Source organism: Rhinatrema bivittatum, chromosome 6 (genome assembly GCF_901001135.1).
Source record: "Rhinatrema bivittatum chromosome 6, aRhiBiv1.1, whole genome shotgun sequence".
NCBI lineage: Eukaryota > Metazoa > Chordata > Amphibia > Gymnophiona > Rhinatrematidae > Rhinatrema > Rhinatrema bivittatum.
In genome coordinates, this window is record NC_042620.1 from 127746927 (window position 1) to 127760320 (window position 13394).

At 43.5% G+C, this 13394-nt stretch overlaps 1 protein-coding gene across 1 annotated transcript in view; it reads left to right on the top strand.

Annotated features, from left to right (window-relative positions):
* Positions 1 to 13394, top strand: part of ITGA4 (integrin subunit alpha 4) — a 171454-nt gene that overhangs the window by 103589 nt on the left and 54471 nt on the right. Inside the window, exon 15 of the mRNA XM_029605917.1 lies at positions 1716 to 1870. Coding sequence (XP_029461777.1) covers positions 1716 to 1870 — 155 coding nt within the window. The remainder of the gene's footprint in view (positions 1 to 1715; positions 1871 to 13394) is intronic.

A 13394-nucleotide genomic window follows, 5' to 3' on the forward strand; every position in this document is an offset into this window, starting at 1 on the left:
GCCCTCACTATGTCATACGGGCGACGGGAGCCAGGAACCAAAATGGCGCCGGCGCTACCTTTGCCCTGTCATATGATAAGGGCAAAGGGCCACCGGCACCATTTCTCTTAACGCAGCTGTGGCCAGAGAGTGGGAGATCGCGCCGGGGCCCCCCCCCACTGGACCCCAGGAAATTTAAAACATTTTGGGGGGGTTCGGGAGGGTGGGGGATTTGTTTTAAAGGGTCGGGGTGGGTTTTAGGGTGCCGGTTTTCCCGCCCTCCCCCTCCCCCGATTTACGATTTTTTGACGATAAATCGGGGGAATTGTTATTGTATCGCGGCTCTAACGATTTTTGACGATTTAAAATATATCTGACGATTGTTTTAAATCGTCAAAAAATGATTCACATCCCTAGCTGGTATACAGGAGATCCTACTTGCCTAACTTGCCGATTTACGATTTTTAACGATTTAAAAAAAAAACCAAAAAAAACCCACGACGATCAGATTTCCCTCCCCCCCCAGCCAAAATCGATCGTTAAGACGATCGATCACACGATTCACACCCCCCACCCTGGATACTGCAGACAGCCCTGCTAGAACAGAAAAGCTGGGGACTGGAGTTGAAGAAAGGAGCACAAGACTTTCTGGGACTGAGCATAACCAAGATACTAAGGAGAAGAATACAAGTCCTCTGAAGACAGCGCAGCAGGATCAGGTTCTATAGCACAGATGGCTAAGTTGCTGGAAACACTTCCTTGCTCCCATCCTGCTCTTTTCACTGGTTTGAGGGCCAATTGCAGACCTCGGAGGCATGGTTTCTGATGTGATGTGATGCACATTCTTCCCGGATTCTAAGCCTTCCTTGAGCAGTGGGTTTGACCTACTGGCAATGGTTTTCCTCCTCCAGGCAGACTTTGGTTCAAGCTCTGCTAGTAGTTGATTATGACAGGGAGCTGTCACTTTCATCCGCACTGGAGGGATCTACAGACTCTGACACAGGGGGAAGAACTGGATAGAGATCTAGTCAAAGACAAAAAAAGCAATGAAGTGGCGGGACATCAAATGAAAACTGAAATAATAATAACAACAATGTGCATCCTGATTTTCCCTTTTGAATACTTGGGGTAGATGCTCACTCTTAAATCCAAACTCCTGAGCTTCCCAGCAAATTAGCCATGTGGAGGGTTTACGTCAAAGGGACTTTTGTAAGTAAGGTAGTGCTTAACTGCGTGAATGATAAGTGTGTAGATTTACATTCTTTATGTGCGTACTTTTATGCCCCTAGGGGAGGAGCATTCCAGGGGGTGAAGTCTGGATGGGGTCAGGACTTAGGCACATACTTTTTGATGTTAAAAAATATGCATGTAAATTCTCTAGGCAAAACTACACCCACCAAATAGCAGGTTTAAATTTTAGCATGAAGTTTTTCTGGGATAATTTTCATAGCGGACTTCTGTGCATAAGTCCACTTTGAAAATTAGTATAATATTATATGCATATTTGCTGGCTATCCTATAAACAATGTTACAAAATTATCCCATAAAGCTGTAGACAATTTGGATTGTGCTCAGTTTTATACAGAAAAGCCATTAAGAAATATGCTCTAAATAATGAGGCCCTGTTACAGGAAAAATATAATTAGGATCTGTTTGGCTTATTTTTTTTAATGTAAAGAATAGCTCCTTCTCAGAAAACAGTTACTACATCAGATCTCTATATTTTTATGTTGCAGTATTGCATTACAATGTCACCATCGACGTTAACAGAAAAGTTGGATCTCCTGCAAGATTTTACTTTTCTTCAAATGGAACATCTGATGTGACTTCGGGAAGTACTGAGATTTATAAAAGCAGAATTAACTGTAAAACGCATGCAGCATTTATGAAGGTAATGCACCATTTATATTTTAATTGCTGTTGTTTGTAAGTGTAATAAGGTATTAAACACTGAAATATCAATAAGGAGCCCTACCATGAACACTAGTGTGCAGAATTGTGCTCATTAAACATTTTGTTTTGTTTCCTTTAATTTGCAGGCTGTTATTTCATCTGGAAGTATGTTTTAATTCCAACATAAAAACCTAAGATTTGCCATACTGGTTGAGAGCAAAATTCCATCTAGCCCAGTATCTTGTTTCTTACAATGGCCAATCCAGGTCACAAGTACCTGGCAAGATCTCAAAAAGTCAATAGATCTCATGCTATCTATCCCAGAGATAAGCAGTAGAGTTTTTTAACTCCACCTTAATAATGGTTTATGAACATTTCCTCCAGGAACTTGTCCAAACCTTTTTTAAACTCAGCTATATGAACAGCTTTCACCAAATCCTCTGGCAATGAATTTCAGAGCTTAATTATGCATTCGGTAAAAAAATATTTTCTCCTATTTGTTTTAAATATACTACTTAGTAATTTTATTGCATGTCCCCTAGTCTTTGTAATTTATGAAAGAGTAAACAACTGTAGTAGTGGCTTCACTATTACCAATGTTTTCCCTATTTTTATGCTGGTAGATGTTTACATTTTTGGTCCCTCTTCAGGCAATGGCCCTTCCTCCTGTTTTTGAGATTGGTCAGTGTTCCCCTTAATATTTTGGGGTTGAGCATACTCAAGTCAGTTCTTGAGTTCTTCCTAAGTTCTGAAGTTGATGCTATTGCCATTGTTGACAGTTGATTGCCTGCCTTTTTGGAGTTTGGAGAACCCAGATGGGACCTCTGCCTACTTAGTTAAGGCAGTAAGGGGTGCTACCAAAGTGGAGTAACCGGGAATAAATTGTCAATAATTATCCCCAAAATCTTTGTAAGGCTTTAAGCCCCGTGGGTTGGGGCCAGTCCAATATGGCCTTAAGTTTCTTCGGATCCATATGTAAGCCTTCTTTAGAAACAATATACCCCAGAAATGGTAACTTGTCCTGGTGGAATAGACATTTGTCTAATTTAGCAAATAACTTGTTCTCTCGGAGGCATTGTAGGACTTGCTTAACATGAATTTGATGTTGTTGTTCAGTTCTGGAAAATATTAGTTTAATACATTTTACATTATTTAGCACACATTCATGGTAGTTAGTGCATATTCCTTAATGCAGCCTTAGTATGTAGCCACCTTCCTTCCCCCACCTAATCCCCAGATTCTTAAAAAATATCAAAATTATTCTAATTTGTCATTTTCTACAAACGTATTTATATTTAATTGAAGTAGCAATAGTTAAATAAGCCTGAATATGTGTCAGTTTCAATTCTTGCAGGAATGCATGTTCATACTTTGTGAAAAGAATAATTGATATCTAATTAGTTTAATGAGATTAATATACAGCAGGCGCAAAGAAGGCCTTGTAGAAAATTAGTATGAATTAGATATCATGTGGTTTGGTCATACCAAGCTTGGAGGTAAGAATTAAAGCAGTGGACATGAGGAAGTGCCATCAGTGACTGTTTCATTTATCCAGGGAATAATTTAATCAAGTTTGTTATTGTTATATGCTCTACATCAAGCTGTTCAGTTTGCACAAATAGACAACTTGGGATTTGAACCCTGATTTGCAGCATTCCTTCATAATCAAAGATTCATGTTAACAACTGCTGTTTTAAATAGGTTCTGCAGCAGAATTAAACACAGCCTACAGAACCTTTAAAAGGAAACTGGAATCAACAATCTTTACGTTAGCATGACATTTTAAGTGTGATAAAATGCATGCAACATTTTAATTTCTAAGCCATTTAGGGATATTTTTTTATCCATTACCTTGACGGAGGCCATGTTAGTGGTATACTTATAGCTACTTATATGTTGATAAAAAGTCAAATGAAAGGAGCATAAATGCATACAGTTCCTCCCACCCCCCTAAAAAACTTATATGTAATAAGCCTGGAAGGTTTGAGTGCTTTATCCATCTCTACCCCCTCTAGGTAACTGAGGTGGATTTACAGCTGTATATGAGCTTATGCTGGTCTTTTTTATTTAGTCTGTTGCTTAATACAATAACAAGCACTCCTTGAAAATTTCCTGATACTATACTATACCCGGTGCTGCATAACTTTGTCCCCCCCAGTGCCCCACTGGATTACCCCACAAATATAATTTTTGAACCATTTTAGGCCATTTCATTTGGAATTTCAGTATCTTACACATTGCTTAAATGTATTATTTATGGCCAGAATGCACAATAGCAAAAAAAATCTCAAGAAAGCCAGTATCAGATTGACCGTAGTAAGGGGTAGATTTTGAAAAAATATGCACACGTCCATTTGCTCGCACTACCTGGTGCGCACACCTGGACACGCAATTTTATAACATGTGCGTGCTGGTGCACGCATGTTACAAAATTGGGGGCGGTGTGTGCAAGGGGGGTACATTTTAGCGATTTTCGCACAGCAATGCATTGGAGCCTTCCCCAGTTCCCTCCCAGTCTGCTCCAATTTAGGAGGGGACTGGGAGGGAACTTTCCTACCTCCTACCCTAACGCCCTTCCTCTTCCCCTCTCCTCCCCATCCTCTAAAAACAATTTTAAATTTTTGTTACCTTTTATTTTTTAAGTTACTTCAGGGCCTGTCCTGAAGTAACTTGCGTGTGCCAGAAGATGGTCTCTGGGACAGCGAATAATGGTGCTGTCACGGCCCACCCCCGCCCAAAACATACCCTCCGGCCTGCCCCTTCCAAGAGGCCCGCACTTGAGCACATCCTGGCCTTTACGCGCGTGGCCGGGCCTCTTGGAAGATTCACCTGGCGCGCATCAGGACTGGACACGCGCCTAAAGGCCAGGATTTACGCGTGCCGGGAATTCAAAATCTGCCCTTATGTGCATTGTATTTCATGAGAAATGTGATGCTAGAGTAATCTTTATTACGAAGAAGTGGATTTCAGAAAAATTAGATCAAAGCAGAAGCTGGGTTCAAAGGACATGGGGTAAGACTGCTGATGAGTGTTTTATGGAACTTGGTGATGGTCAACCACTAAAATTGTCTCAAGAAAGCCAAAAAATTACTGAAAATTTCAGCAACAAGCAGAAAAAAAGCTGTTATCAGGTGGCATGAATGATTTTTAATGTGAAGAGGAAAAATATTGATAGAAGAACTGTTTATCATTATTGAGTCAGGGCTGGTATCCAGGTGTTTCACTGCTCTTTCGAAACCATTGAAAAACGAAACCAATATCCAAGACAGGCTTGGGTTGGCAAATTGGTTACGAAATTGGGATGAATAGGATTTCCTTCATTTAGTGCTTTCTGATGAATTTTTTATTTGTTCAATTTGAAAATGAAATTTTCAAAATGATCGAGTTTGGTCAAAAACTTTGAATGAAATTAGCAAGGAGGTACATTATCGCCAAATAGTCAGAAACTCTGCTTATATTGCTCTATTTGTCATGTTCACAGTGAATAAATAGTTGTGGGTAATCAAAGAACATGGGGAATCTTGGTATGGTGCCTATTTTTGGAATACAATTTTAGCCGAAAATGTTATCTCATTTTTGAGTAATCCGGAAAACGTTTTGGTAGTAAGCAAAGCTACTTTTTTCCATGATAAGGTGCCATGCATGCAAGCCAATGCCATGCAACAGCCTCTTAAAGAAAATGGCATTGATTTTTAGGGTACCTATGTTTGGCCAGGGAATTCTCCAGACTTGAATGCTGCAGAAAACATAGGTGCAATTATTAAGGATGAGGTGGAGAGTTTAATGTTGAAGAAAAGTGGTCAGGGTCGTTATTCCACTGAAACTTTGCTTTGAAATTTGGAATTGGTCTTATTAAATCAGAATCATTTTCCAAAAGTATTTCAAATTTGTTGTGTTCATATCCTACTTGTTTTAAAGCCATTTTGCAAGCTAATGGTGGGCACACCAACTATTAATTATGGGGTAGATTTTCAGACGAGCGCGAACAGCCTACTTTTGTTTGCGCTCCAGGCGCAAACAAAAGTACGCTGGATTTTAGTAGATACGCGCGTAGTCGCGCGTATCTACTAAAATCCTGGATCGGCGCGCGCAAGGCTATCGATTTCGTATAGCCTGCGCGCGCCGAGCCGCGCAGCCTACCCCCGTTCCCTCCTAGGCCGCTCCGAAATCGGAGCGGCCTAGAAGGGAACTTTCCTTTGCCCTCCCCTCACCTTCCCCTCCCTTCCCCTACCTAACCCACCCGCCCGGCCCTGTCTAAACCCCCATCCTACCTTTGTCGGGGGATTTACGCCTCCCGGAGGGAGGCGTAAATCCCCGCGCGCCAGCGGGCCTCCTGCGCGCCGGGCCGCGACCTGGGGGCGGGTACGAAGGGCGCGGCCACGCCCCCCGGGCGTAGCCACGCCCCCGTACCCGCCCCCAAAACGCTGCCGACACGCCCCCGCAACGCCGCGCGCTCCGGCCCCGCCCCCCGACACGCCTCCCGACACGCCCACTCCGAAAACCCCGGGACTTACGCGAGTCCCGGGGTTCTGCGCGCGCCGGGAGGCCAATGTAAAATAGGCTTCCCGGCGCGCAGGGCCCTGCTCGCGTAAATCCGCCCGGTTTTGGGCGGATTTACGCGAGCAGGGCTCTGAAAATCCGCCCCTCTATGTTTAATTCCATTTTGAATGCTGATTAAAATGTATATTGCATCTTTCTATCAGATTTCTGGTTGCTGCTGTAATGGAAGAGACAAAGGTTGTGCAACATATGGTAGTTTGATGTAGTGTGTATATATTTAAGTCACTGCGACACATGTAATTGTTGAGCATAAGACTATTTTTCTCTCTCTTTCTAGATTAATATGTGTGTGGGTTTAAGTATGTGTGTTTATGGGGGTGTTTGTGTTTGTATGTGTGTGTGTACACATATGAATTCAAATATCATACCTATTCATCTATCTACATAGCTATAGAAATACATGTGTACTGGATACATTTAACCACTGAGAAGGTCATTTTCAAAGGAACTTCTTCAAATAAAAAAGTTCTTTACCTGCAGTAATGGCCCTTTTGAAGATTGCCCGACCAATATGTGCATAACATGGGCACCATAGGTCAATTCCCAGCATAGTATTACTTGCTTTCCACCTGCCCTAAATCCCACCCCACCTACTCCCTTACATCCTTTCAGGCTAATTTTAAAATGAGCACATGCATGTATGAGCAGATGGCCCTTTGACCTTACCATATGACAGGGTATCCGTGCCATTGGCCAGCCCCTGTCACATGGTAGGAGCACTGGATGGCCGGCAGCCAATGGCACGGATACCCTGTCACATGGTAAGGGCAAAGGGCCATCGGCGCCATCTTTATGAGTGGCAGCCGACGGCCCAAGAATGGGAGATCGCTCCCGAGACCACCACTAGACCACCAGGTAATTTTAAAATGTTTTGGGGGGCTCGGGAGGGTGGGGGCACCTAAGGGGTCATTTTTAAAGGGTCGGGTGGGTTTTTTTTTTTATCGGGCCATCGGTGCCATTTTTGAGTGGCAGCCAAAATGGCGCCGATGGCCCAAGATCGGTCCCCGCGCCCCCACTGGACCACCAGGTACTCGTAAAATGTTTTGGGGGGGTTCGGGAGGGCGGGGGAAGGTAAGGGATTAGTTTTATAGGGTCAGGGTGGGTTTAGGGGTTGTTTTGGTGTGCCGGTTTTCCTGTCCTCCCCCTCCCCCGATTTACGATTTTTCACGATAAATCGGGGGAATTTCTATTGTATCGCGACTCTTAACGATTTTTGATGATTTAAAAAATATCTGACGATTTTTTTAAATCGTCAAAAAACGATTCACATCCCTACCCACTAAGGCTTTTCCTGTGTCATGAACCTCACTGCATCAATGCAGAAGGGGTGCATACCAAAAGCCGCTGGGTCAAAGCCGTCACATACAAGCTGATGCAATATCATGAACATAAGAAATGTGCATCAAAGTGGATGAATGTTTTTTGAACTTGCACACATCCACCTCTTATGGATGCTCGATGCAATACACAAATGAGCTGCCGTGCTAAAAAGGACTTGCAATGGATAATTTGTGTGTCCCTAGTGCTGTGCATCGGGCGTTTAGGAAAAGTGGCTGTGCGTCCACAACAGCCTGGCCAGAGTTCCCTCCCCACCCCTCCGGCAGGCCTATTCCCCTTCTGAAAGGGGATTGGTCCTTTCACTGGCATGTGACAGTGAATGGACCAATTGGCTGTAACTGAAGCAGTAAATAAATTAATATTAAGTGCCCTGTGTATGCAGGTTACCAAAAAGGGACGCTCAGTTTATGAGCATCTGTTTTACCCTGAAACTAATTAACTGGCACAATACGCACGCACAATATACACGGCCCTGAGCATGTATATTATGGATGTATATTTTGTGCCCCCAATTTTTTTTTTTTTACATCAAGACTTTTTTATGCATGGTGCTGCTCTCTGTGGTTCTTCCTACTTAGTATCGCGATGATACTAAACAGGAGGAACCACACAAAACCAGTTTTTTTGCTTTTAAGTTGAACCCTTAATGCATGGGAAGACTTTATGCTTGTTCCGGGCTAGTGTAAAATTTGATGGGTTAAAAAGTGTGCCTTGGGAGCACAGGGATTTTTTGCATCATGGGGTAATAGCTAATAGCCTCTTGCACATGGAATTTATATGTGATGAGCGCAATTATCTACACGTGAGTTGAACGTGCGTTTTGGACGCGCTGATCCCCTTGTTGTATCAGGGGTTACAAACGCATATCCAAAACACGTGTCCAAGTGCTTGTTAACCTACGCGCTAGGTTCAACGCACAATATTGCTTTGTTCTGATAGTAAGTTTTTTTTTAAAACAGATGGGAATTGAAATCTGGATAGGGTAGCCCTATTTTGATGAGCCAAAAATGACCCCCCTACACACACACCTTCCTTTGAGTTTGCTATGGGGGTAGGTGACAATTTTCCGTACCTCCTGCAGACCAACCCACATATCTTTAGCATCTTGGTCTGTCTTAGATCTGCTGATCCTGATCTTTTCTACAAACGTTCATCATCTTCCTGTATACCACCTTTTGCCCATGGATGCCTGGAGGAAGGCAACAATTCACTGATTGTCAAGGCTGTGAAAAACGCTAGTGAAAATGCAGTCCGAAATAGGACCATTTCATAGGAAGAGAAACAGACAGCTGCTCCTACCCTCCAAATCTTTTCCAAGACCTGGTGGACTATTGGCTTATTATAATCCAGGTGCTTTGACTAGATGTCTTCCCTGTTCCAAGCTGAAGGATCTTCCATACCAGAAAGGATACAGTTGGTTAAGGGTGCCCCTTAAGGTGACAAAGGTGACACCCAGCAATGCTGTCCTTATGGCATCCACTGTAATCCCCAGTTTTCAATCTTGCATTAAAAAGTTACCTAAATGCTCATTGTGAATTGGTCCACTCTAGCCTTTGCCTATTTTTGCACAGAAGGACCATGACAGCTTCCATCCTCTCAGGTAGGCTTTGCAGGTACTAGGTACCTGAGCCTTCATTATCAGAATCTCAATGTCCCAAGAGCCTATAGGCTGAGTTGCATCTTCTTACCTTGCTTTCCTGCTTTCGGTGCCAACAACATGAAAACTGACCACTTAAATTGAGAAAAAGCATCAGCTACTGCAATGTGAATGCCTGGAAGATGCTTAGCCTTCATCAACAAATTCCAGTGCTGCGCATGCAGAACTTATTAACCTCATTCACCCCATTAGTACTGGACCTTTAGCTGACTGCCTGTAGTTGGCTGCCACTACTGCTGGATTGTCTGAGTGAAGCAACTCTCTCTTGTTGGCTAGCTTAATGCCATCAATATCGGTAACAGCTCTAAAAAGGCTATGTTTCATGTGACACTCATACTATGCCATTGCTGCAGCCAAGACTCCACACATCTTGGAAAATATCACCAAAGCCTTGACTGTGACCGCTGATGCTTGCCTCAATGGTAGCCCATTATAGTGATTAAGGAATTCCTGCCAGATCTTCAGATCCTTTTTTAAACCACTAGCCAACTGTATATGGTAGTGTTTTGCCCTAACTCCAACTATAGATTCTGTTAGCCTACGAATGAATATCTTACCCATAGGTATAACCCTGCATACAAAATTCAGTCAGCCTATTACAGACTGAACCTGCCTGAAAGTTAGCTTCCTGAACTTCAATGTATGAGCTACTGCCTTGGACAAACTCTGCATTTTGTTTGCTGGCAACTGGGTCACCATTTCTACAGAGTTCAGCTCAATGATCAGAAAGGTCAGTCTATGGATTGGACCTTCCTTAATTTGACCTTCTTCCTTCTTGTCTTCGGTGAGAGGGATGCCAAATTCTTTAGCTAAAGCCCTAAATATGTTTAAAGGATTCTGACAAATTTCTGAATGACTAGGGCCCACAAACAAGAAATCATCGAGATAATGTGTAACCAACGCTCCTCCTGCCTCCTGCTCTAAAACCCAGTGCACAAGTGTGCCAAAGACCTCAAAATGTGCACACGATACTGAACATCCAGTGGGTATACACTTATTAAAATAATATTGGCCTTGGAAAGTATAACCTAACAATCTGAAGGTCACATATTGAACTTAGTTTTCCTGATCTAAGAAGCTGTTAATCCCAAGCCCTTCAGGATAAGAATAGTTATGAATTATCCTAAATTTTTCCTCTTACTTTTTTAGCACTAAGCCCAGTGACAAAATGCACAAATAGGCTCAAGTGTGTATCTGGGGCAGCATTGAAAGGGCCCCAAGTCAATTTCCTTTTGCAATTCCAATTGTACCTGCCCCTCATTATCCCTAACAGATGCAGCATTCTTCATCTGGAATATGCCATTTCACCCCATGTATGGGATTCTAAACCCAAATGAAAACCTTCCCATAGTAGTTGTGCAGCATTATGATTTTGGGATCTATTTAGCCATGTATTCATTATGTGTAAAGACACTGGGGACTTCACTTTCTGAAATGGTGTGCCACAGGTGTAATGGAGGACCCTGAACTCTCTTTTGGCCCTGCATGGCTGGGTGTCCACCATTGGTTCTTAAGCTTGCAGGCCTGCATCCAGGCACACTGCCTATTGTTGTACTGCCACAAGGTTTTTTGGTGGTTCCCTCTCAAGGTCTGAGCAAAGAGGTCCAATAACCTTCAGGCAAGGACTGGTGGATCCCAGTAAGCCCCAACCCGAGTGGAAAGGACTGCAGCCACTGTGAAGTCATATATTTATATCCCTGAATCCCCAAGCTGCTGATTTGCTACATGCCAGCTTCTTTCTAAACCTTTCATCGTAGTTTAAGTCCAAACACGTAGGCTCTGTGAACTCTAATTATCATATTGGAAACTTGCATACAACTCAGGCCTTTTCTCGCCAGTGATGCTGGCCAATGCAAGAAAATCCAAAATCCAGTTACTTATAGATCTGGGTACCTATTGCCAGTTCTTGGACTCATTGCCCGCTTTCTTATCTACCTTTTTTACTTCACCCAGCTTCTCAGGGTTCCTCAACAATCATTTGAACACATCCATATAATTCCCTTTCCATATTTTCTGTTTTACTTTATCTGGGACATGGACACCTAGTGCTGCTATTGAATATGTTCCCGATCCCCCTACATAGCTTAACCCATCCTCGATGCCACCAACCCACTACTGGTCCACCACATGCTGTGGTCTCAAATTCAGAATTCAAGGATGATTCATTGGTGCTGGAAGACACAGAAGTCAAGGAATGCCATGCATTAAATGCTCCTCTAGCCCGCCTTTTCATTTTGCTGCCCATAAGCTTAAAAAAATGCCTTCATTCCATTCATCATCTATTTCGTACCTTTTCCATGTACCTCCACCAAGTTCTCTCCCTCCCCCTCATTTCTACTCCCACCACCATTCTCAGAACTGCCCGCTTCACTCACACAATCGCACCCCCTCCTCATTAGATCAGAAAAAAGACTCAGCTGGAGAAGGCTGATCCTCGAGATTGTTCTGCAGTGGTAATGTATGCTGGGCTGCTGCCTCACAGCTTGCTGTGGCATTGTGTGCTTTCCTCTCTTTCTGAGCTGCTTCAACAAAGTTTCTTTCCAGAGCTTCTCATGAACCCATTGCATTCCATCCTGTGCTGCATTGCACCTGAGCTGGAGGATGAGCCGCTCAAGGTTATCTTCCCTCTGGCCGGAGACCTACCAGGGACCCTGATCTGCCACCTGCTCCTTCCTCTGACTGGTACTGCAGCTCTTCTTGCATGCTGTGCTCTTCTGCAAAGGGGGAGTAGGCGCCTAGGCCCTGGAGACTAGAGGTCATTCCTTGCTGGGAGCCAGCTCCTTGCTTCTTCCTCCTCTTCCCATACCCTTATCTGCAGCTGGAAGCACAATGTTTGCCTCCCCAAACGCCTCCTGCAAGTGGTTTCCTGCTGACATAGTAGGTCTCTCCTGGAGCTGCTGGTGTCCTCCTCATGTTTGGCTGGACCTTCCTGTGTGGGGAAAGGGGGAGAGAAGAAGCATGGTAATAGTTCTGGGATGGCAGCAATACTTAAAGGAGATGGCCTCACAGTGTGTTCTTCCACTTCTCTACCACTTCTCTTCTCAGAACGCTGGCCCGGTCGTCACACCACCTCTGCCTGTGAGAAGGGCTGAGCGTCATCTCAGCAGTCAGTTACTGTTGGCTGGAGGCTAACACACTGCTTCAGTCATCCACGGCCTTCCTCTCTTCGAGTGACGTGGCAATGGTGTGTGTGACCCAGGAAGCGGCAGTGATGGCGGCAATATGCGATAGCTGCGAGAGTCACAGTAGGAAATCATCACCTCCTTAGATTGCTGCAAGACTGCTCCATCCCCACTCCCCTAGTCACACCCCTTTCCCATCCTAGTTTTTGGCCATGCTGGGCTAGCCATGTGGCTATGTTATGGCCTCATAGCTGAGCCCACTGAGGCACCTTAATGTTAAGTGCATTGAGGAGAGGTGGCCCAGGGTTTGGGTGGGGTTTGCATTTACGCACATACTTTTTCTATTTTGAAAAGCATACTTAAATTTCCCCAGGAACGTTGCCCACACAAATTAGCAGGTGTAACTTTCTGCAGCTAATTTTTATGAGATAATTTTCAAAGCAAAATAATGCAAGGAAGTTCATTTTGAAAAGTGGTGTAACTTAGGTATTTAACAGCCTGAAGATTTATGTGGCTGTTATACAATCTCCCCTGAATGCATGCATTTACCTAGGGAGTGGTTGCTTATCTGTTTGACTAGCTGTCACACTCATCTACATAGTTGTATAGATTCATATACCAGTTAATTGCATCAGTAGCATGGGATCTTCTCAGTGTTTATTTAATTTATTTATTTATTTATTTATTTAACATTTTTCTATACCGTCGTTTGGTGGGAACCGTCACAACGGTTTACATTAAGGCACATAAAATGAGGCTAACGTATCTTAAGTTACATAGGTGCCATTTTAGGGTTGGTAACATAGTTTGTAAATGATATAAATTGGTAAGTGTAATGAGTCATT